The sequence below is a fragment of the Cyprinus carpio genome, unplaced genomic scaffold (assembly GCF_018340385.1).
Source record: "Cyprinus carpio isolate SPL01 unplaced genomic scaffold, ASM1834038v1 S000006773, whole genome shotgun sequence".
Taxonomy (NCBI): Eukaryota; Metazoa; Chordata; class Actinopteri; order Cypriniformes; family Cyprinidae; genus Cyprinus; species Cyprinus carpio.
Genome location: NW_024879364.1, coordinates 209,475 through 234,014, shown reverse-complemented (window position 1 = coordinate 234,014; position 24,540 = coordinate 209,475). Strand labels below are relative to the sequence as shown.

Below are 24,540 nucleotides of genomic sequence, written 5' to 3'. Positions count from 1 at the left end.
TTTTCTGGGTAACATTGAGAATATCACTATATATTGCTGCAACACCTCCCCCACGGACCCCCCCCCCCCCGCCCCGCCACACACACACACACACACAGTTTGGTGAGGAGTAGACTCATTTAGACCAATATAATCATTTGTTTCAGTCAAGCAGAGTACATCAAAACTATTATCTGTGATCATTTCATTTACAATAACTGCTTTGGGTGTTGGTGATCTAATGTTTACGAGCCCAAACTTAGAAATTGTTGTTGTTGTTTATTTATTTTACGTTTTTCTGGTTTGATCACGATAAGATTTTTTCTTGATCCTACATTAAATTTATATTTTGACCTTACTATTCGGGGAACAACACAGTCTTAAATAGACTGGGACAGTGCAAGTACTTCTAACATTTTCAAGCGGGTAGAACAAAAGCCATCATAGCAGTTATTTGAGAATTGGCTTACTAGTCAAATGGAGTGTAGAGTCCTGGAGATGTTGTCTGAGAGGAGATCCGCTCCGACTCTGCTGGGGTGCAAGCCATCAGTGCGAAAAAGCCTAGACGCTCACAGAAAACATTCCAATTATTAACAAAGAGCAGTTTCTGTTCTTTACACCATGACAATAACCATTCAATTAGAGCAAAAAAGTCTACTGAACCTTTCGTGTCCTCGTCGATACGTGGGCAGTGGTCCTGACATGATGATCGCGAACCGTCTCAATCGGGGCTCCTGAAGTCCCTCTCTGTCTGCCACTGCGTGGTGTCGTTAACCCCGGTGTGAAGCACAACCGCTCTGGTAACACGAGTACCAGGGAAACAGTGAGTGTGCACTTTACCTTCGGCTAACGTAGCACGGACGTGTCGGACGATGGAGTCTCCGACGATCACCGCGTCGCATTCTGTCCTCGCGGAGGGGAGCGAAGCGGTTCCGTGTGGAGATCTCGAAGACCGGAGGGGGGGGGAGAGGTCATTGCCAGGGCCTGGCTCGCGTCCTCCGCTGCGGATGCACCCAGGGTCCGTGGGTGTCCCGGGCCTGTGGAGAGAGAAAACACACCGGGGTAGAGGTGGTGGGACTGTTAGTAGTGCACTGCATACTTTTCCCTGGACTTGTGAGCGTCAACCTGGGAGGTTTCCAGCACAGCTCTCCTATCGCTCAGCTGGGCCTGCTCTCTGCTCCAGGACCCGAATCTGCTTCTCCACGGCCTCCAGCTCCAGCCTGCACCAAATGCAGCTTGAACGTGTCGTCACCTGCACTCAAAGGTAGACAAACATCCACCATTAAAGCAAGTAACAGTGAGTAAAGCAATTGTAATGTATGTGAATAGAGTATTAGCAATGCACACGGGATTAGCGGCAATCACGCTGGTGATGCTAATGGGCTATAAGCTACTAGCGGACTTGGGAAATCAAAATAAATACTAGTGATAACAAGGCGCTCTGATTGTTTTTGTTGTAGAATACGATAGAGGATATATTCGCACGTTTATAGAAAGAAAACTATGGTGTATAAAAAAGATTTTAATAATTAAAAATAGACGATTAAAGAAATAACGTGACGGAGCTCAAACTAGAGGCATAACGGCAGCAACAAACAGGAAGTGACGTAATTTGGAAATTTGTTAAATTGTTAATGTGTCTATCGATTAATTTCATGCCAATCAAACTAAAGTACACTAAAGCGCCACTAACCAGGATTGTTTGAGTTACAACAGCAAGAAAAACATGGTTTAATTGGTTATGCATTCTCAGGAAATACACAGCACAAAACAATTTCATGAAGGGGAAGAGCTGCAATGCCTACAACAGTACTGTTGTTCTGCTCTTTACTGCAGTTTTATTCACGGTGACCATGCAGTAGGTAAGTGTCTAATTGTTTGTTTAATCACTGTATAAGAAGAAATCTGTAAAAATATATTTTCACGATTCTCCTGTATCTGTATCCTGTTATTATTGTAATAGCTCTATAAACGAGGGGAAAAAAATTGTAGAAAAAATGGAAAAGATAATGGTAATTTTCTGCAAAGTATGTTATCCGCATTTACATTTTTAACATGTAACTCTAAATCACAATGCAATGCGTAATTCAAAATATAGGTAAAAACACGAAACCCAATACAAAATTTTTCTTCACATTAACACAAAAGCTATATTATGCCCTATTTTACGGACTTTTCTTAAAAGTGTTTCTTAACTACTAATACAGCATGGATGTCACGTTTCAGGATTTATTTTACTAATGTATGTTCTAGATGTTTTCAAAGCTTTCCATTTGTCGTATAGGGTGAAACTGCCCTAAAGTGGGGACACTGCCTAAAGTTTGTAGCTCCCCCATAAATACAAGAATGCCAGTGAAACTATGGGTTTGCCAAAGCTGTGGTATCATGTCATCAAAATCACATGAGCTCTCAGATGTCCAGTCATATTTGAGGGCAGAGCATTCATCAGACAGGATGCACACTGTGTGAAGACCACCCAAAGGTCAGTGACATAGAGTTTGTACAAACTTGATATTAAGGAGTATAAATTAAATTTAAACAAGACAGTCCTGTTACTTGTTGGTCTAATGTGCTTAAAAATGTTTGTCCATCAAAATATAGTATAACTTTGTATGCATAAACTATATATTTTATATTTTCATCAAATTTCCTAGTGTCCCACTTTAGGAAATATGGTTTCGAAAAGTGGGACAGTAGCCTAATTTAGTAGTCAAAAATGTGTGGGTAGGGCATGGCTTGTGGGACAAACATGGTTATTATATATATTTTATATATTGTGCAATATTAGAATGCTGTTACTGCAGATGTTTAAAGGGATACTCATTAAGATAATTTTTTTTCATTAATCACTTACCCCCATGTCGTTCCAAACCCGTAAAAGCTCAGTTCGTCTTCGGAACACAATTTAATGAAGTGACGGGGAACACTTTATTTATTTACATTTTTCATTTAATTTACGTATTTAGCAGATGCTTTTATCCAAAGCGACTTACAGTATATTCAGGTTAACATCTTTTACCTAACATGTTCTCTGGGAATCAAGCCCACAACCTTTTGCACTGCTAATGCAATGCTCTAAGCCACAGGAACAAGCAAAGAAAACAAGAATAATGACTTTATTCAATAATTCCTTTGGTCAACAGACTCCTCTGTGTCTCTCCATATCACCGTACACTGTGTATGCTCTTCTGTGTCATCCTCACCACAAGGATGAGCTGTTTCTACATGTATTTAGCTTTGATTTGAAATAAAACAGTGCATCCTTGTGGAGCGGATGATACAGAAGAGCATACATATCACCGTACACTGTGGAGAGACACAGAGGAGAGTGTTGACAAAGTAATTATTGAATAAAGTCATTATTCATTGTTTACTTCGCTTACTTCAATTTCATTCAAAATATCTTAAATTGTGTTCAGAAGACGAACGGAGCTTTTACGGGTTTGGAACGACATGGGGGTAAGTGATTAATGACAAAAATTTTCAATTTGCGGTGGAGTATCCCTTTAAGGTACATGGGGGTAAGTGATTAATGACAAAAATTTTCATTTTGCGGTGGAGTATCCCTTTAAGGTAACATGTTACGTTTACATAGCTGTTCCCCACAAGTATAGTAATACCAGTACATTTTGACCTTGTGTTTTTTAGACCTTGTACATTTTTGGTTCCCATAAGGAAATAAGCTTATAAATCATACAGAATGAAATGTTTTAAAAATCGCAAATAAAATAAAATAGCAGAAAGTTTTGTGTGAGGGTAGGTTTAGGTGTTGCAAGATTTTATATTTTGCTTTCAAAAAGGTCTAGCCTATGCCTGTTGAACTAGAGAACAGTTAAGAAATTCTGACTGTGCATTTAACTCTTTTCTATCTACATAACAGCATAGGCCTATGATAATAGTTGCTTAATGTCTTTAGAATAAATTTCATCAATGCATCATGTTGTATTATTTGTCTAAAGATGTTCAATTATCCATGTTTTAACCATACTGTAACGGTAAATTAGGGTGAGGAAGCAAGTGCAAGTAAAAGTAACAAGAATTTATTATCAGAGTCAGATACACGAGGAATACAGGGTGAGAACAACAAGGGGTTGAGGCGATGTCTGACGGTGATCCAGAAGTAGCGATGTCTGATAGGATCCAGGAATTGCGCGGTGAGAGAGAGGCAGCAGATGAGAGAGACTGCTGATGAGAGACACACACAAACTCCACCCACATAGTGCAAAGCCGAGACCACGGTTTACCCACCGTGACAGTACCCTCCCCCTCTAGGACGCCTCCTGGCCCTTCCCAGACGACCCTACCTGTCGATTGTAATCATCAATCAGGGAGTGATCCAGTATGTCCCTAGCAGGAACCCAGTCCTCTCCTCCGGACAGTAACCTTCCTAGTCCACCAAGTACTGGAATCCTCTTCCCCTCCGTCTCGAGTCCAGAATACGATTTACCGAATATGTGGGTTCCCCATCTACGAGTGTGCGGCAGGCGGGGGGGTTAATTCATGAATAAAAAACACAGGTTTAATTTTGGACACATGGTAGGCGGGATGAATCCTCCTGTATGCCGGATGTAGTTTGAGGCAAACTGTCACCGGACTAATGATCTTGGTGACAGGAAAGGGCCAATAAATTTGGGAGCTAACTTATTAGAAATGGAACGGAGCAGAATGTTGTTGGTAGAGAAAGCCCACACTTTTTGACCCACGACGTATACGGGAGGCTTAGACCGGGGGCGATCGCCCTTGGCCTTGGTGCGCGCCCTCACTTGGAGCAGAGTCTTACCACTGGCACAAACTAACTGGCACAAACTAACTGGCACTTTACCAAGCATCTAGTGCGGCTTATTCCTGGATGACAAGCGACATTGGAGCAGTGACCCCCATGAATAACGTCGGACCGTAGAATAACAATCGGTTCAGTGGACACCCGGGCGGAGGCGTTACCCCTTCTAAGGCTGTCTTGACCTTCGATTCGACCCTCCCATATGAGTGATGAGATGGACTATACTCTCAGGTAAAATACACTCGGGGAGTCACCGGGCGTTTGGATGGATCAAAAATACGTGACAAAAGAATCGGGTTTGACGTTTTTGGAACCCGGGCGGTACGATAGAGAAAAAATCAAAATGACCGAAAAAAAAACGCGTGCCCACCAAGCCTGCCTGGAGTTGAGTCTTTTGGCAGTTCTAATATATTCTAAATTCTTATGATTGGTCCAGATGATGAAAGGTACCCCTGACCCCTCCAACCAATGTCACCACTCCTCCAGTGATAATTTGATGGCCAACAACTCTCTGTTACCAAGGTCATAGTTACATTTGGCAGGCGATAAACGATGGGAAAAAAACATGCAAGGATCCATCTTGTCGTCTGAGGCAGCGCATTACGAAAGAAAACTGCACCTACTCCCACCTCTGATGCGTCGACCTCCACCACGAACTGACGTGTGGGATCAGGGGCGACTAAGATGGGAGCCGAAACGAAGCGGCTCTTGAGGTTGGAAAATACAGTTTCGGCTGTATTCGACCACCTGAACGTAGTTAAACGTAGATAAAAATTGGCAAACCCCCAGAAAAACCGCTGTAGGGCCTTACAGGAATCTGGACTTGGCAAATCTATCACAGCCTTAACCTTGTCAGGATCCATACGTATTCCCTCAGACGAGACGATGTAACCTAGGAAGGAAACAGACTGTGCATGAAATACACATTTCTCTGCCTTGACAAAAAGCCCATTCTCTAGTAACCTCTGGAGCACTCGTCTGACGTGTTGCACGTGTTCCTGGAGAGACTAGGAAAAAAATCAGTATGTCATCCAGGTAAACATATATGAACTGATCTACCATGTCTCTCAACATGTCATTAATGAGTGCTTGGAAAACCGCAGGTGCGTTGGAGAGCCCCGAACGGCATCACCAAATATTCAAAGTGCCCTCTGGGAGGGGTTAAAATTGGTTTTCCACTCATCCCCCTTCCTGATGCGGACCAAATGATAAGCGTTACGTAAATCCAATTTTGTGAAGACGGATGCTCCCTGTAACCTATCGAAGGCTGAAGACATCAACGGCAAAGGATACGTACTCTTTACCGTGATGTTGTTCAGCTCTCGGTAATCAATACAAGGTCACAGAGAACCATCCTTCTTCTCCACAAAAAAAAAAGAATCCCACCCCCGCTGGAGAAGAGGGAAGGGTGGATGAACCTTGATGCTAGAGAATCAGAAATATATTTCTCCATGGCTCCCTCTCAGGAACTGAAAGAGAGAGGTAAAGCTTGCCTTTAGGCGGGAAACTTACCTGGAACTAACTCTATGGCACAGTCAAAGGGACGATGCAGAGGGGAGAGAGAAGCAGCGTGGGACTTACTGAACACTTTCTTCAGGTCCAGGTACTCCACGGGCACGTTTTGACAAAACCGTTGCCTCCTCCTGAAAAACAGAAACAGACACAGCAGGACAAGCAGAAAAACCAGACAAGACTCATCATTCACTCCACGAGGTGATAGTGTTGGAACCCCAATCCACTTGTGGGTTGTGTTTGACTAGCCAGGGTGACCAAGGACAATAGGTGCCACAGGGGAGTCCATGAGGAGAAAGGGAAGGGTTTCAGTGTGGTTGCCGGAGGTGAGAAGAGTTATAGGTCCAGTGGTGTGGGTAATGAAGGGCAATTCCTGGCCATTGAGTGCGCTGACAGTGATCTGGTGTGAGAGAGGAGAGTGATCGAGAGTCTCAGGTGTTGTGCAAGAGTGGTGTTCATGAAGTAACCTTCGGCTCCCGAATCCAGGAGGGCGTGATGGGTGTGCGTGTTGTTGGCCCATCTCAGTTTCACCCGGAAGGAGAGTGGATGATGTTGAGGACTTTTCCGGCGGAGATCCCACCCGATAGTAGCCTCAAAATTTACTACCGGGCTGGCTCTTTTACTGGACAGGAGAGTAGAAAATGACCAGAGCCGCCGCAATACAGACAAAGTCCTCGGGACCTCCGCCTCTCTCTCTCCTCCCGGGTCATTCGAGCTCTACCCACCTGCATGGGTTCGTGATCGAAGATGGGACCGGCCGTGTTCTCTCTGCTCGAGATGCCACTCTCAAGGTTGCTGGAGAGACGTGTAGGACAGGCGTGCGCCCCCAGGCGATCGATGCGACCATCCACACGAAGCGCCAAGTCGATGAGTCCGTTGAGGCTGGTTGGCAACTCGAGGAGGTAGATCTCCTTGTGAACACGGTTGGCCAACCCATGCAGGAACATATCCCACTGCGCCTCCTCGTTCCACTTGCATGCGAACGCCAAGGTGCGAAATTTTGATGGAGTAATCCGCCAAGGAGTGATTCCCCTTCTTGAGCTCCGCCAGCTCGCGGGCAGCCTCCTTGCCGGCCACGGCTCGGTTGAAGACCCTCTTCATCTCCTCGGAGAGGGAGTGGAACGAGGCGCAGCATGGGTCTCGGTTCTCCCACAACCGCCGTTCCCCACAGGTCAATGTCTGATGGTGATCCAGGAAGTAGCGATGTCTGATAGTGATCCAGGAAGTGGCGGTGAGGTGAGGCAGCAGGAGAGCATGACACGGGCCTGAGATGAGCGATCCGTGGTGGTGAGTAGTCGAAAATCCGGTGGTAAAGAGTGGACGGGGTTCCAGCGGTCAGACGAACAGCGAAGATGAGCACACAGAGACAACAGGAACGAGAAACAAGGCAAACATGCGGGAGACTGCAAACAACACTCTGACAAACACAAGACGAAAGACAGGGCAATAAGTAGGGATCGGGTAATGAGTAGCAGCTGGTGCAGATGAACAATCAACGGAGACGCCCACATGAAACAATCAGTGCTGACGAGGAGACACACACCAAACTCCACCCACATAGTGCAAAACCCGAGACCACAATTTACCAACTGTGACACATACATAACCAAAAGCATTTTACTATTTCACATAAATCATGGTGATTTTGGCCTTTTTTCATATACTTTTCAGTGTCCCACATTAGGAACACAAACTGTCCCACATTAGGAAGCTGCAGATTTTTCTCAGATGATTTACACTAAGAGCAATAATATGTCTATAATTTATTTTTTGAATGTCTTATCTGCATTTTCTCTGTTGATTTTGATTAGGACACATCCTGTTTTTTTTTAATGTTATGTTGGGGTGTGATTTAATGTTTTGGCTACACATCGCAATATTTCACAAAAGTCTGATATGCAAAAAATGTGCCACTTTAGGGCAATTCACCCTATGCATCATTTTTCAAAGTATTGCGAGTGTATAATTTCTGTTTTTCATTCCAAAAACCCTTAAATATTGCTTGCCAATTATTTAAAAACTTTAAAGACGTGAAAACATGAGTATTATTATTACTTATAAACTTAGAAATCTAGGCTACACTAAACATGTTAAGCTAAGCTCGATTCTTGAACGAATCTTTCCTTTGAGTCTTTTCAATGATTTAATAAAACTGGCTAACAAAAATGGTCTGAATGATTTGTTAATATTTTCACCTCAAGATCCAACTCATAATGATCCAGCTTATTGAACAGAGAGCCATCTTGATGAAAGAATTATGAATTTTAGTTAACTTTTAGTAGATTATTTGTAAGAAGCGATGGATGGAAGTAGGGTCGATTTTTTTTTTCCGTGCGTTTAGTTTTTTTTTTTTTTTTTTACAAAAAAGGATGCAGAAAAATTATGTCTTTTGTAAGGAAAAAAATTGAGGACGAACCTCACTAGCTGTAACTCGTGTAGTAATGCTTGTTATTCAAATACTGAATTGGTTGTTCGAAAGCTGTAACACTCAATTTCTAATGTTTCTAATGGTTATTTTTCCTAATTTGTGTCCAGAAAGCAAAACCTTAAAACATTTAAGTTCATTCTCCCCATCAAATGGAAGATAATTATTATTGTGACCATAGTGGTTTTCTGCCTTTTTTGTGTTCATCTCCTGCTGCCTGAGTAAAAGCATGAGAAAACTTCATCGATAAGTGTCAGTATTTGTGTACAAAGAGCTACAAATTAGTTTTTGTTCATACTAAATGCTGTCTATTGATTAATCTTTTGTAGTACATCTGGTGCGAAGAATTACAGTCATTACTGCACAATACCATTCAAAGGGGAGTCAGTACTCACCTTACCCGGCTAATAACCTTCACCCAGTTTATGGATTGCAACCCATTCCGATTGGGACCAACTCTGGGACAACAATATGCCCCGGATACCACCATCCACATATCTGGAGGCTGGTAAGATCTGCAAACATCTACCTGTTTCACAAAGAATAAGGCCTAGCACATTCTACAAGACCAAATGTTGCTGAACTTTTACTGTTTTAAGTCTGTGACAAGAAGTTTATGTTGCAACAAAATTGCCATACTTGTACATAAAGTGATAATTCACCCAAAAATGAAAATTCTGTCATCATTTATTCACCCTCAAGCACAAAAGAAGATATGTTGAAGAATGTTGGTAACCAGACAGTTGACGGTAGCCATGCACTGACTTCCATATTGTTTATTTTCCATACCACGGAAGTCAAATGGCCACTGTGAACTGTTACCAGCATTCTTCAGAATATCCTCTTTTGTGTTCAACAGAGAAAGACACTCATACAGGTTTGGAACACGAGGGTGAGTAAATGATGACAGAATTAGGCATTTTGGTTGAAACTATTGCTAAAATCTAGCCGACCCCCTCTTTAAAATGTGTGCACTCCAATCTTCGACAAGCAAGACAGCAACAAGGAGCCACTTAAAATGTGAGTTAAAGTGAATAGCCAAAGTCTGTGGAAGCTCAAAACTGCATAAACTTCTTTTGTATTGTCACAGAACTATTTGTTCACATGCCAAGAATAAATTCTTGCATAACTGTGTGTGTGAATTTTTGAGAACAGGATTGTGGTGACAACTGAAAAAAAAGAAACTTTGCATTACATGAGAAATAAAGGGGGAAATCAATCCTATTTTTAATTACTGAACAACTGGTTTTTGTTTTCCAGCAGGTCAGTTTCCTGCTCCCTTCAGTCAGGCTGCATATGATGAAGATCAGATCATGTACGCTCTACAACCAGCGCTTCTCACAGACCACACCTCACTTCTACTGCCATACAACCCTGATTACGTGGATTCACCAGAATCCAGTTAAAACCCCCCACCACCACACACACACACACACACACACACACAAAATGGCCCGTTATCAACACTGGATTGTGGAGGGTTTTGCATTCCCACGCTTCTTCTACAGACTCTGAAAAGATTGTGTTGAGAATAAAAGTATTGTTTATTACAATTTAGCTTATACTTGCTTTGTGAACTTTTTTTTTTTACTCCAGTAATGACCCACTGTTTGTTTGTTTCTCTTCATTTTAACCAGATTTGCTCACAGTGTTTTGACACCTTTTGTTGTATGCCCTTTTGTTTAATGGTCAATAAATGGCATCTTAAACAAAAAAAATTTTAATGATCAAAAGTTAATGCATCTTTTCTACATGTGAAAACAATCCTTTGTACAATTTATTTGATTTGTAGTTTTTTGAACATTATTCTGTCAAAAAAAAAAAAAAAATCAGCCAGTCACTGGCCAACTTCAGACTTACGGTGAAATAAATAGTAGAAATCTTAACTGACCTGCTCTCCATGTGACCATAGGGGTTTTCAGCTTTGTTGTGTTCATCTCATGCTGCCTTAGTAAAAGCATGAGAAAACTTCATTGTAAGTGTCAGTATTTGTGTACAAGTGAAGTGAAGTGACGTGACATACAGCCAAGTATGGTGACCCATACTCAGAATTCGTGCTCTGCATTTAACCCATCCAAAGTGCAGACACACACAGCAGTGAACACACACACACACCGTGAACACACACCCAGAGCAGTGGGGCAGCCATTTATTCTGTGGCACCCGGGGGAGCAGTTGGGGGTTCGGTGCCTTGCTCAAAGGCACCTCAGTCATGGTATTGCCGGCCCAAGACCCAAACCCACAACCTTAGGGTTAGGAGTCAAACTCTCTAACCATTAGGCCATGACTTTTCCAAAGTACAAACAGCTACATGTGGGTTTTGTTCAAACTAAATGCTGTCTTTTGATTCATCTTTTGTAGTACATCTGGTGCGAAGAATTTACAGGTCAGGACTGCACAATACCATTCACAGGGGAGTCAGTACTCACATTACCTGCTAATAACCTTCACCCCGTTTATGGATTGCAACCCATTCCGATTGGACCAACTCTGGGCAAATATGCCCCGGGACCACCATCCAGATATCTGGAGGCTGGTAAGATCTGCAAACATCTACCTGTTTCACAAAGAATAAAGCCTAGCACATTCTACAAGACCAAATGTTACTGAACTTTTATTGTTTTAAGTCTGTGACAAGAAGTTCATGTCACAACAAAATTGCCATACTTGTACTTATTATACATAAAGAGATATTTCACCCAAATATGACCATTAAACAAAAGGCCAAACAACAAAAGGTGTCACAACACTGAGAGCAAATCTGATTAAAATGAAGAGAAACAAACAAACAGTGGGTCATGACTGGAGTAAAAAAAAAGTTCACAAAACAAGTATAAGCTAAATTATAACAACAATACTTTTTGTTCTCAACAAAATCTTTTCAGAGTCTGTAGAAAAAGCATGGGAATGCAAAACCCTCCACAATCCAGTGTTGATAACGGGCCATTTTTGTGTGTGTGTGTGTGTGTGTGTGTGTGTGGTGTGGTGTGTGGTGGGGGTGGGGTTTTAACTGGACTCTGGTGAATCCACGTAATCAGGGTTGTATGGCGGTAGAGGTGAGGTGTGGTCTGTGAGAAGTGCTGGTTGATTGAAGGGGGAAATCAAATTCTATTTTTAATTACTGAACAACTGGTTTTTGTTTTCCAGCAGGTCAGTTTCCTGCTCCCTTCAGTCAGGCTGCATATATGATGAAGATCAGATCATGTACGCTCTACAACCAGCGCTTCTCACAGACCACACCTCACGGGGGGCTACTCTACTGCCACACACCCTGATTACGTGGATTCACCAGAATCCAGTTAAAACCCCCACCCACCCACCACACACACACACACACACACACAAAAATGGCCTGTTATCAACTGAAAAGGGTTTTGCATTCCCACACTTCTTCTACAGACTCTGAAAAGATTGTGTTGAGAAACACAACCTAAAGTTCTTTGTGAACTAATTTTCCCTCCAGTCATGACCCACTGTTTGTTTGTTTCTCTTCATTTTAACCAGATTTGCTCTCAGTGTTTTGACACCTTTTGTTGTATGGCCTTTTGTTTAATGGTCAATAAATGGCATCTTCCTCCAGTCATGACCCACTGTTTGTTTGTTTTGCTCTTTTTCTACATGTGAAAACAATCCTTTGTACAAATTTATTGTAGTTTTTTGAACATTATTCTATCAAAAAAAAAAAAAAAATTTAATCAGTCACTGGCCAACTTCAGACTTACGGTGAATAAATAGCAGAAATCTTAAACTGAACAGCTCTCCATGTGAGAAAACAATCTTGCACCATCTTAAGACTATTTTTATTGTATATTTTGGAAGCTACTCTTAAAGATAAAGGTTTCTTCACTGGAATTAATGGGTCCACAAAGTACTTATAAGATACATAGAACCTTTACATCACATAAAAGCTTCTTTATAGCGGAGGAAGGTGTTTCTCTAAATATTCACTAAAAGGTTCTTTGGGGAACCCAAAAATGGTTTCTTCTGTGGCACTGCTAAGAAAACCCCCTTTTGTTGTTGTAACCTTGTATAAACTTAGCTCCAAATTAAGACTACCTAAATCCATTTCATAAAAAATAATATAATATAAAAAGTTTTTTAAAATATTTGTGATATATTTTATGAGCAAATCACGAACAAACCCTGATTGTATCGGTTAATGTTTAGATTTACAAATTTAAGTTTTACTTTAACAGTTGTTGTTTTTTTTTCTTTTCTTCTTCTTTCTTTCGCTTTCCTTTCTCCCCAGTGTTCGCGTGACGTTGATTGTTCTTTAGACGCCCCTGAGCTGATCTGGTAACACTGTGTGCTTCAAGAGAAGGTAGTTGAAGAGGAAGAGCAGCGCGATGGCGTCCACCTCAGCGGTTTCTCCTGCTCCTGTCTGCGGGTTTATTCATTCACGGTAACAGTTGGTAAGTTTATTACAAAAATCAAAGAAACACTTTAAACATGCTTTAAGGCGGTTTACCGATGACGCCAAGTACAAAAATCATTTATACAGCACTTGATTTATCTGTACTTTTTAAAAGATGTTCACGTTATAAAGTCCGTTCTCTTGAATTCTACTGTTTCTACTGTTCTTTTAGGTTTTGGTGATGACTGTCAGGGCTACTACACCAGCAATAACGAGTACAAGCCTTCGATTGACTGTGGGCTTGGGACACACTGCTGTGGAAGCTGCGATATCAGATACTGCTGCTACTTTGAATCTTTGAGGTTATCCAAGCATGAGCAAGATATGTGCACTATGTAAGGATTTTTAAGCCTTTTCTTTCTTAATATAATTGTCAGTGAGACCCAAAAGTTACTTTTTATCCACCCTCTCGTAATTCCAAACCAAAATTGTTTGAATCTTCAAAAATGACACACAAAAAAAAAAAAAAACAAAATATATAACCATATTTTTTTTTGGGTCAGTTAACGCTTTAATTTCCCTCATCATCCATAGCTGTGATCTACTGATAATTCTGTGAACTGGACAATCCAGAGATTTACACTTAAATGTGTTGTGTATATTAGTGTTAATGTCTGTTTTTAATCTAGAAATTTACTTATCTAATGTTTCCGGCGTTGTATCAGTTGAGGTTCTGTCTTTCCCTTTTCTTGCCACACAATCCATTTCCTACAGAGGTTGTGGTCTTTTTCACTGAAATGCAGTTTATAAAATGCATCCCACTGACTGATTGGTGCATGTTACGCTTTTAACAGCCACTTTGTTACTTGAAGAACAAACACACTAAGGTGTTGCTTTAAAGATTTTTGAGGGGGTTAACGTGGTGGCCCAGGCAAGACAGGGCATGACAAAAGAAGTTAAAAAATGTTGTAACAAATATTTTACACAAACAAATGTTTTCCATTTTTTAGTGGCCATATTTGCAGTCAGGGCCCTGGTTTGAATCCTGATTTGTATTTTTTAATAATCCAACCACAAAGCAAACTAAGCAGTGAAGTAACCAATGTGGTTTCATTAAATTAATAAAATATTTGAAATGTTTCAACAAATGAAATGTTAATTAATAAAATTTTAATATATAAATAAGATTTATAGATTAGATTATAGATTTGATATACTAGAAGATGCTTTTTTAATGCTTGCTGCTTCATGTTTTTATCTGTCCAACAACAGAAACATTGGTATTGCCATTGGCTTATCAGTTGCGGGGGTTTGTGGTCCTCATCATCTTGTTCATCTGCTGCTGCTGCTGCTGCCCCTGCTGCTGTATCTATCGAATGTGCAGAAAACCCAGACGTAAGTGTTTTAGTCTTAAAGAAACACTTCACCAAAAACTGAAAATGTACTCCTCCTCAGGCTATTCAAGGTGTAGAGGAGTTTGTTTCTTCATCAGAAAAGATTCAGAGAAATGTATTATTTTATCATTTGCTCACCAATGGATTCTCTGCAGTGAATGGGTGCCGTCAGAAAGAGAGTCCAAACAGCTGATAAAAACATCACAATAATCCACAAGGGGAAATGTTTTGTTTTATGTTTTGCTCATGTCTTGTGAGGCTAAAAATGTGTTTAAGAAACAAATCAATCATTAAGACGCTTTATAACATTAAATTGTCATTTTTAGCCAAAATGCAAGTCCTCTATCCATAATATTGCTATCTCCAGTAAAAAAAAAAATAAAAAATAAAAGGGTCTTGTCTGAATCAGGAGAGAAATATGCCCAGATCAATCACTGTTTACAAGTGAAAATAGTCAAAACTGTTTTAAACAAATATGTTGGTGGATTTTGATGTGAGACTTTGGACACAAGAGAAAGTGCTGTTATGGATTATTTTGTCCGGAAGCGATGGTTTAAAGTAAAAAATATCTCGATAGATTTGTTTCTTGGAAACATGCGGCTTTTGGCTTCACAAGACTTTTTTTGATTTGATGATTTGAATTGAGTAAATGTAAATTTATTTGTTGGAGTGCTGTGGACTGCTTGTGGATTGTTGTGATGTTTTTATCAGCTGTTTGGACTCTCATTCTGACGGCACCCATTCACTGCAGAGGATCCACTGGTGATGTAATGCTAAATTTCTCCAAATCTGTTCTGATGAAGAAACAAACTCATCTACATTCTACATGATGAGTAAATGTTCAGCAAATGTTTATTTTTGGGTGAACTATTCCATTAATGGGGTTTATAAATAATTCAGGGGTATTTAATTGGTTTTTTTTATAATTTTTCTGTCTTGTTTTTTTTTTTTTTTCACAGCTGTGGTACAAACACATGTAACTACAGTCATGAATACACAATGCATTCAGCAGCAGCCTGTAATGCAGGGAGTCCAGTATCCACAATACCAACCAATGCCGACTCAACCAGGTTACGGGGGTCATCCTATGCAGACAGGACCATATCAGGGACAGTCATATGCATCAGGACCCCCACCCCCGTATCATGTGACCAGTAAGAACACCTAGTACTAGATAGTATTAGTAGATTGTATTAGTCTTTTTAGTAGTCTTTTTTTGTTAAAGTAACTAGTGTCTTTTACTGTTTCCAGCGAGTCCTGGATATCCCACTATTCAGGGCGCATATGACGGAGGTCAGGCCATGTATCCCATGCAGCCACCTGCCCAGCCGGCTAAGCTTTCATAGACGTCGAATCAGCCGACCTACAGCCCCCTACTTGCAGCCACCAAAACCCAATTACTAAACCGCAACCGTCTGTCAAATCAGTCATTGCTGGATTGTGGAGGTTGACGAGCTTTCGCAAGGCAGTAAGAATGTTCCTAAGATGTGCTAAGGTCAGGGTTATTACCGTTTTTAATTTTAGTTATTATGTTTTTTATTATTTTAACTTCTTTCAGTTTAGTTTTCACTTTGTGACACACTTGAAAAATGCATTTTGGAATTGTAAATAAAACAAAGATTATTATAGAAAGTTTTACATGAAAATACAATTTCAATCTTTCTACAAGCCATGAGTGAAAATAGTTTCTACACCTTTTTTTAAAATGCCATTTTAGTTTTTATTAGTGTTTTCTGCCTTCAGTATTAATTATTCTAGTATACACTGATAAACAATATAAAACTGAATATACTAAAAAGACTAAAATCTAAAATATATCTTGCCATTTTTTTATTATTTTTGTTAGTTAATATTCTTTAGTTACAGCTTATGTAATTCTGTTATTGAGTTTTCATATTAAGTTTCAGTATGTAGACCACATATAAATGTTTTGTTTTTTTCCTACATTTCAAATGGCAGGAAGTGTGATTCTATTTAAAGAAAGTGTCAACAAGTTTTCAAGGTAGGAAAAAGGGTTAATTTTGTTAAAGCAACCTTTGTTAAAGCATTAGGAAACCGCCGATATTTGCAGTGCTTTTTCAGATTGTATTTTACTGTTTCAGGTGACTTTGCTTTTTTGAGATGCAGCCTATTTGTTTAATGGGTATACATTTTGAATAGGTTTAATTGGTGTTTTATATGTTTTCTATGTGTGAAAGATGTGAAAAATATATTTTACTGTTTTTTTAAAAAGAAGAGAAAAAAGGGGAGCTAAAAAGGGGTGTTAAATATATTAGGGGTGTGCTATATTGACAAAACATATATCTCAATATTTTCTGGGATTTTATTGATAAAGATAATTAGATAATATTTTGCTGAGTGTGTTATTGTGCTGGTATCTTAAGGACTACCGTGGACAGCTGACTCCTAAAGTTTTTGATATTCTGTATATTCTGTGTGGTGGTCAGTTCACAGCAGTGATAGAAATGAATCTTTTCCAATAAGTTTAAATGGATTTTTACCTTTTATGGGTTGATTCAGGAAGGAAGGAAACACCATCATGTTGATCAGAGACACAAATTGGAATTATATTTGTTGGCGAAACAGAGCAAGAACAGTCAATATTGTGTCAACAACGTAAGTGTCTTATATTAAATTCTTGTTTATTGAACTGCAGTGTAAAATCAATATTACAATTGCGTGATACTGATTAACTATATGAAATGAAATAAATATATACATTTCTGCCCCCATATCTTGAATTTTCTGATCATTCTAAATGCATTTTAATAAACTGAATCATGCAGTGAAAAAAATGTGCACTGGTGTAAACTACTAGACTTCCTATTGCCTTAGCTAACTTTAGCTAACTTACATGGTAGCTCTCTCATGAGTCATTGATGTTAGCAAGACAAATTAACTATTTTTGTCTTTTGGATAATTAGCTGTAAATTCATCACCACTCACCTCCACAGCAAGACCAACACAACTGGAAAGGGAGGGGGGCTTGACTTCTGTGGCTCTCTGTCTGTCTGTCTGTGACCTGCCTATCAATGTGTGCTACACTGCTGTGCTGCAGAGATGCTGAGAAAGGCATCGGATCTTGACAGTTAATAAATCCGACCTGATATTTCGATTTTTTTATTTGTTTGACAGGGAAAGTTGTGCGCAAACAGAAACACACACAAATATATAAACATATTCATTTATTTTAAAAAAAACCTCCCCAAGAATAAAGGCAGGTACTCAAGCCTCCTTTGATGTCTGTGTGCGCTCATGCCTGGTTTGGACGGTCTTTTATGGTATGTTTGGTGAACTTGCAGCACTTGAATGTATATGGGGCCCCCTACTGGTGAAATAGAAAAGAAACAATCTCTAATGTTTGTATTGTTACTAATCATCTAACACCAGCACAGGTCCTGCATGCTCACTCTCCCTGCAGCACTTTGATCTGCCGGTGTGTTTTACATGAGAGGATCAGCGTCCCTCGTCTACAATGAGAGGTGTGATCTTTTTAGGCGGATCGGAGGATAATGCTGATACAGATGAGTTCATATCGCTGACAGCTTCCGATTCAAGTGTGCCACTTGCCTGGGCCATGCCCACGCTGACTCTGCGCTCACTGAGACAGACTGCTCTCGCTCTCACGCAGCACTTTGTTCTGCTGATGTGTTTACACGTGAGGATCAGTGCCCCTCATCTAACGAGTGGTTTAATCTTTTTAGGTGGATTGGAGGAGAATGCGTAACTGATGATTCTTTTTCATTGACAGTTTCAGATTTGGATGCGCCTGGGCCACGCCCACACTGAGGCTGCACTCATTGAGGAAGACTGCTCTCACTGCGAGAGCATGAATGTCGCGTAGCACTTTGATCCGCCGGTGTGTTACAAGTGAGGATCAGCGCTCCTCATCTAATGAGCGGTTTGATCTTATTAGGTGGATATTTTTAGACCGGTGCCATTTTTCCCAGAAGTTAATGATGAACTCACTGAAGCATGGCACACCCCTAGTTGGTGCTTGTTCACTTTTCTAATTCTGCCGCCCTCACCTCTGTTGACAGCACTGAAGAAAAAGGGTATGCCAAGCCATCTGCCTGGCAGATTTGCAAAGTGCTTCACTGCTGCTCAGAAGTTGTCACAGGTCACTTCCTGCCTAAGCACTCCAGCACTGTGGAATTAGATTACTTGCTCCAGTTTGCTCAAAGGCTCGCTTCAGAGGTATTATTCAAATTTCTGTATATGACAACAATTCTCACAGTCTGAAGTGCAAACAGTGCTTGCAAAAGGAGCCCTAGAAACGGTTCCTCTAGTGAGCAGCGAGTCTGCCTTTTTTACTGCCGCTACTTTCTTGTTCCCAAAGAAGATGGCGGCTCAGATGCTTTCAGCAGCCCCCTGGCCAATACCATAGAGGAAGGACCTCCTCTCACAAGCAAAGGGCATGATTTGGCATCCCTGGCCAGAGCTGTGAAGCCTTCATGTTTGGCAAAGTCTTTGCAGCTTTCCGTGAGTGTAACTAGTGCCATTTTGCAGCTAGAGCTCCTTCTATATGCCCTTAAATGCTGGTGTGCAGCACGGAATGAGAACCCATCCTCTTGTGACATGTTCTACAGCTATTCTTTCTACAAGAGCTGTTGAACAAGGGGTGCACACCGTCCACACTCAAAGTCTATGTGGTCATTGCGGTGAAACATTCTCTTGTGGCTGATTATTCAATTGGCAGAAATTACCTGGTTGTTAAATTTCTGAGGGGAGCTTCGGAGTTAAATCCACCTCGCCCTCACACTGAACTGACTTGGGACTTAATCTATAGTCTTCAGGCCTTACAGGGCCCTCCTTACGAAACACTCCAGAAATGGCGCTCAGAGCTGACTTGTCGGCTCCACCCCTTTTGGAGGACTGAAGCGCCATTGGTTCGTGCAGCTACACAAATGTGATCAAATCAGGCTTCAGCATCAGTGTAAACAGGAGTTTCCCATAGCAGGTTAAAGCAATGATCATTGCCTTATCTCAAGGAGCCAGGGTTACATAAGTAACCAGAGCATTTTTCCCTACTTAAAACTGTAAAGTAACATCCTTTTTAATGTTAGATTTTAATTGTATGTTAATTGATACCTTTCTAAAGTCTTTTATATATTTTGTCATGAAATAACATTTTAAATTTGTGCCTCTTCTGTCAGATGTACCCAAGCATGCCTGTTCAGGCCGGGGCTACGCACATCGCCTCGCCCCATAACTTCTCTACTCAGCCATACTTGATAGAGAAGCACTTCATCTGAAATCACACACTCTCTGTGGAGGTACTTTTAAATAAGAAATTACTTCACAACCATTGAAAAGTTTGGCATTCATTGACTGTTAGGTTAGGTTCTATCAATGAATGTGTATTATAAATGTAATACAGACATGCTACAATCATCATGATGTCACTGTCATGTGACCTTACTGACCTACCAGGGTTAGTTGTTTTACTTCAGTGCCATCAAAAGGCCCATCTCAAAACCCACACTTGCTGTCTTTGCTCTTGAGCACTTTTCTACTTACATGATATATTTCCAGTATTTGGCCCAAGTGTTCAAGTAAGTGTTACGATCCCTGTCGGTGTTTCTGGTCTCTGTGTTCTCTGTTCACTAGGTGGGCATATTTGCAACACCTTTGGGCAGTTGTTTCAGGCATCCAAAACCAACTCGTATCTACTAGAATGGAGAAATCCTGAAATTTCAAAAACGGCTTGCACATTCACATTTAAATGACATATTTCAACTCTGTTATAATGTTATTCCTTGTCCTCAAACAGAATTAATGTCAGCATAAAATGAAAATATACCCAGTCTTATTGTGAAGAATTCATCCATAAATACATTTTTTTTTTTCTTGTTATATTTAATAAAAATGTCATACTGGGACCTTCTGGTGAAAATGACTTCTCTCGGATGATGCATGCCAGACTTCTCCAAACATCAGTCAGAAAAATTAAATAACCAGTGTCTTGTACAGAATTTAAGTAACCTGCAAATTATTAGTAACAAAACACATGAGCGTGAATGCTGCAATTTCCGAATTTCCTGATTCACTGTGAAAAGTGAGCACTGACTGTCTTGACTGAACTTCTCACCCCTTCCCTCATTATAGCCACCTGCTCTCATCTACTTTCACATCTCAGATGAGTGGAGAGGTTCACTGAAAAGAATCAGATCGAAAGATTGATTCATTCATGATCCTGTTTTAGTCTACAAGCAAAATGGGGAAAAAAAGAGATTTAACTGACACTGAAAAGTCCAAAATTAGGAAATGCCCATGAAAAGTATGCAACACTACAGAAATGTTAAAATTAAGGCATGAACATTGGACAATGAAATGCTCATTTGGCTATTGGGGTTTCAAAAAGACGCATATAAAAGGCAAATGACTTCAAGAATTAAGGCAAAGAAGTCAGGTTAAACTGAATTAGTGACAGATCTTATGCATATCCATATTGTGATGCACATCTGGGTGAAGAGTATAATCAGAATTGGGTTCATCCATTGGTTGGATGGAGGCAGATCTGAATCTGATTGGCTGCATTCAAATTGCATACTTCCCTACTTTATAGCAGGCCAAAAACAGTATGTGAACCGAGTCAGTGTGTTGTGGAAAGTTACTTTTAAAAGTAAGGCATTAAAATATTGCATTACTCCCTAAAAAGTAACTGCATTACTTGGTTACTTTTTATGGAAAGTAAGGTGTTACATTACTTTTTCATAACTTTTTTTTCCAACTGGGCTGGGCTTTCTTGTTTCTTGTTTTTAAATCTAAAAAGTTCTATTTTTTTTGGCAAATGTAAAAGCCCTTTCACATCACAAGTGAAATGAAAACGTCTGGCTGAAGGAAATTTGCATCTGTGCAGTAGAGGGCGCAGCTCAAACAAACCCTTGGTCAAAGGTTTTGTGTAGTGAACATGTCAAATACAATCACAGATGAATCTTAGGCTCAAGTCAATGGCTGATACAGATTTGATCTCCATTTATAACCTATTATTGCATTTCTTCTCCATTATCTGTCCAAAAGCAAATATCCTCCTCAAAGAGACACCGTTTCTTTCTCCTTATTTTAACCAAAGATATATCTATTGTCTAGTTATTTTGGATCCTAGATTGGTAGGCTACAAATATTTTGCATTGGAAATTTGTTAAATTGTTAATGTGTCTATCGATTAATTTCATGCCAATCAAACTAAAGTGCACTAAAGCCACTAACCAGGATTGTTTGAGTTACAACAGCAAGAAAAAATGTGGTTTAATCGGTTCTACAAAACCAATACAAAATTTTTCTTCACATTAACACAAAAGCTATATTATGCCCTATTTTACGGACTTTTCTTAAAGTGATTCTTAACTACTAATACAGCATGGATGTCACGTTTCAGGATTTATTTTACTAATGTATGTTCTAGATGTTTTTAAAGCTTTCCATTTGTCATATAGGGTGAATTGTCCTAAAGTGGGACACCTAAGGTCTAGTGTTTGTAGCTCCCCCATAAATACATGAACGCCAGTGAAACTATGGGTTAGACAAAGCTGTTGTATCATGTCATCAAAAATCACATGAGCTCTCAGGTGTTCAGTCATATTTGAGGGCAGAGCATTCATCAGACAGGATGCACACTGTGTGAAGACCACCCAAAGGTCAGTGACATAGAGTTCGTACAAACTTGATATTAAGGAGTATAAATTAAATTTAAATGTAGCGCCCCCTAATGCTAACCAATACCAGAACAGGGCAACTAACATCTATCTAGGTCCGGGGTGTGGTCTGCCTTGAGTGACTCACAAAAGAGTTAGTAATGAGTTGAACAGTTGACAGTTTTATTACATTAGGGGACACAACAATGAACACAGTACTATAATGTACCAAGAATGAAAATAAAATAAAACAAAAATAGAGCTCTTTCAATAATAAAAGGAAAAGAAAATGTCCCTGTGAGCTGACACTTCAGCTCAATGCTCCTTTAAGTTGAGGAGTATGAAATTGAGTTCAGAGTTCAGTTCCTGGTCCTTTTGTGTGTGTGTGTGTGTGTGTGTGTATAAAAGTCCAGTTACTACTACCCGGGTAGAGTTAATAGCGTAAGTGTATTCTTATCTGTATCCTGTCTGAACGAAACTAGTCCGACGTCCTCGGTGGCTGGTCCCACGGCTGGCCACACCGTTCTCACGACCATCCACCATCACTCTGGGCTGGGCTCGCCATCTTTGATTCGTCTATTTCTCTCGTTGTGATCAAAATAACAAAAAAACCAACCTACACAAGCAGTGTAAAGTAGTAAGTTATTCTGTTCTATTTCTCCATTTCCAACATGAGATCTCATTAACTTATTTCTGTCATTTAGTGCATCTTACAGTGTATGACCAATGGCTAGAGACATACCTTGCTTACTGTAAAATGAATTACCACATGTAATGGCAACTGGTATTTTAGCACTAAATACATGTCATGAACTCTATATCACAATTTGCACTTAACATTGACAAATTAATTATTTATCATCACATTTATATGTAACATCCTTTTTCCTTAGCTGCTTTTAAGGTAACACATCTTAATATTAACGCTTTTCAACATGAATTGAATTCAATTATCAGTGCTAACACATTTAACATTATAATAAACCAAATCAAACACTGTAGTTGGCTATAAATCATTAGTGTGCCATTAGTATCTAACTCCATTAACTAAATGTTTTAATACCAACAAAAATGAATGTATGGCACTTTAGTTTCAACCAAGCTATAAATCCTCCTTAATACAATGCAAACTATTAGCTTGGCACTTAGCCATTAATGATTAACGGTTAGCGATTAGCTAGCGATCTTTTGAGAGCATAAATACAATGATACAATATGCACCAAAGTACACTGAAACATTAGACAACAGTCTTATAACCCCAATTGGTTTTTTTATGTTAAGTATCTGAACTTTACAGTGGTTTTTCTGCTCACTGTGGTTAACAACAGGCTAGCAAAATAAATGTTTAAACTCACCGGAGTTTCAAACAACAACAACCCGACTGAGGCTGCTCCTCACGTGCTCACAGTTGGTGCTCTACTAATGAAGGGGCTTATCAGTGTAGATACGTGTATATAATCAAAGCTTCACACTATTATGTTGCGTTACACACCAGCAATTGTTCACAGCTTACACGCGGTTTCAGGAAGAGATCTACCAAAACATGAAAACTGCGCGTAGCACTCTCTACCAATTCTTCTTCTTCTTTCTGTTTATTGGCGGTTGGCAGACTAGCTTATTAGTGCATTACCACCACCATCTGAACTGGAGTGTGGAGCATCGATGCATGTATATGTATCATATATGTATATCATACTAAATAATAACACTAATAGTCATAAATAAATAAATAAACATCATTATATTCTTATATAATTTCCTGTATCTTTAAGATATTTCAACAAAGCAAATCTAATATTCTTATTCCTTTTTAGCTTACTTAATATATCTACTAGCATCATGCTTCCACCTTCTTCTATTACTTTAGCTTCTAGCATTTGTCGTTCGTTGTTATATGCTCTATAATGCAACAGTACATGCTCTACAGTTTCACAAATCCCACAATGCACACATAATCCATTCGACTCTCTACCAATCCTGATACAGTCTGTTTATGACGCTCTAGTGTATTGCGCTCTCTGGTGGGAAAATATAGAACTACACCTCTAAACAACATATATGGTTTTAGTAGCCCTATGTTTCACATGGGTTACACCAACAAGAAATTTCAACAGTCTCCTCTGTGTCTCTCTATATCACCGTATGCTGCATATGCTCTTCTATGTCACCCGCTCTACAAGGATGTGGTAATATGGAGAGACACAGAGGAGACTGTTGACAAAGGAATTATCGAATAAAGTTATTATTCTTGTTTTCTTTGCTTACAAAAAGTGTTCCCGTCACTTCATATAACCCAGATTACACGTCTGATGGCAGATGGAGTATTCTGACGACGACTTTCAGACCTTTTCTGGACCTTGACACTGTTATTTATTTGGCAGTCTATGGGACAGTCACAGGCCTCCCGGTTTTCATCCAAAATATCTTAAATTGTGTTCCGAAGATGAACAGAGCTTTT

General features: G+C 39.8%; 1 protein-coding gene and 1 long non-coding RNA gene across 2 annotated transcripts; one reads left to right on the top strand and one right to left on the bottom strand.

Annotated features, from left to right (window-relative positions):
• Positions 1-13,720: 13,720 nt before the first annotated feature.
• LOC109075674 (protein shisa-5-like) lies at positions 13,721-15,837 on the top strand. Its single transcript, XM_042756031.1, has 4 exons — positions 13,721-13,826; positions 14,323-14,445; positions 15,404-15,598; positions 15,696-15,837. Exons 1-4 carry the CDS (start codon positions 13,721-13,723, stop codon positions 15,788-15,790), a joined length of 519 nt encoding a protein of 172 aa, XP_042611965.1. The 3' UTR covers positions 15,791-15,837.
• A 6,406-nt stretch (positions 15,838-22,243) lies between these two features.
• LOC122144836 lies at positions 22,244-24,332 on the bottom strand. Its single transcript, XR_006159851.1, has 2 exons — positions 23,438-24,332; positions 22,244-22,697 (listed from the first exon to the last, which is right to left on the bottom strand). It is a non-coding gene; the product is annotated as an uncharacterized LOC122144836 (long non-coding RNA).
• Between the last annotated feature and the right edge of the window lie 208 nt (positions 24,333-24,540).

What these genes read in the sequence shown, in the direction of transcription:
- LOC109075674 (XM_042756031.1), top strand. Translation starts at nt 13,721, where the DNA reads ATGTCTGTTTTTAATCTAGAAATTTACTTATCTAATGTTTCCGGCGTT. An exon ending in AATGTGCAGAAAACCCAGAC is followed by an intron (nt 14,446 to 15,403) that starts GTAAGTGTTTTA and finishes TTTTTTTCACAG; the next exon opens with CTGTGGTACAAACACATGTA. An exon ending in ACCCCCGTATCATGTGACCA is followed by an intron (nt 15,599 to 15,695) that starts GTAAGAACACCT and finishes TACTGTTTCCAG; the next exon opens with CGAGTCCTGGATATCCCACT.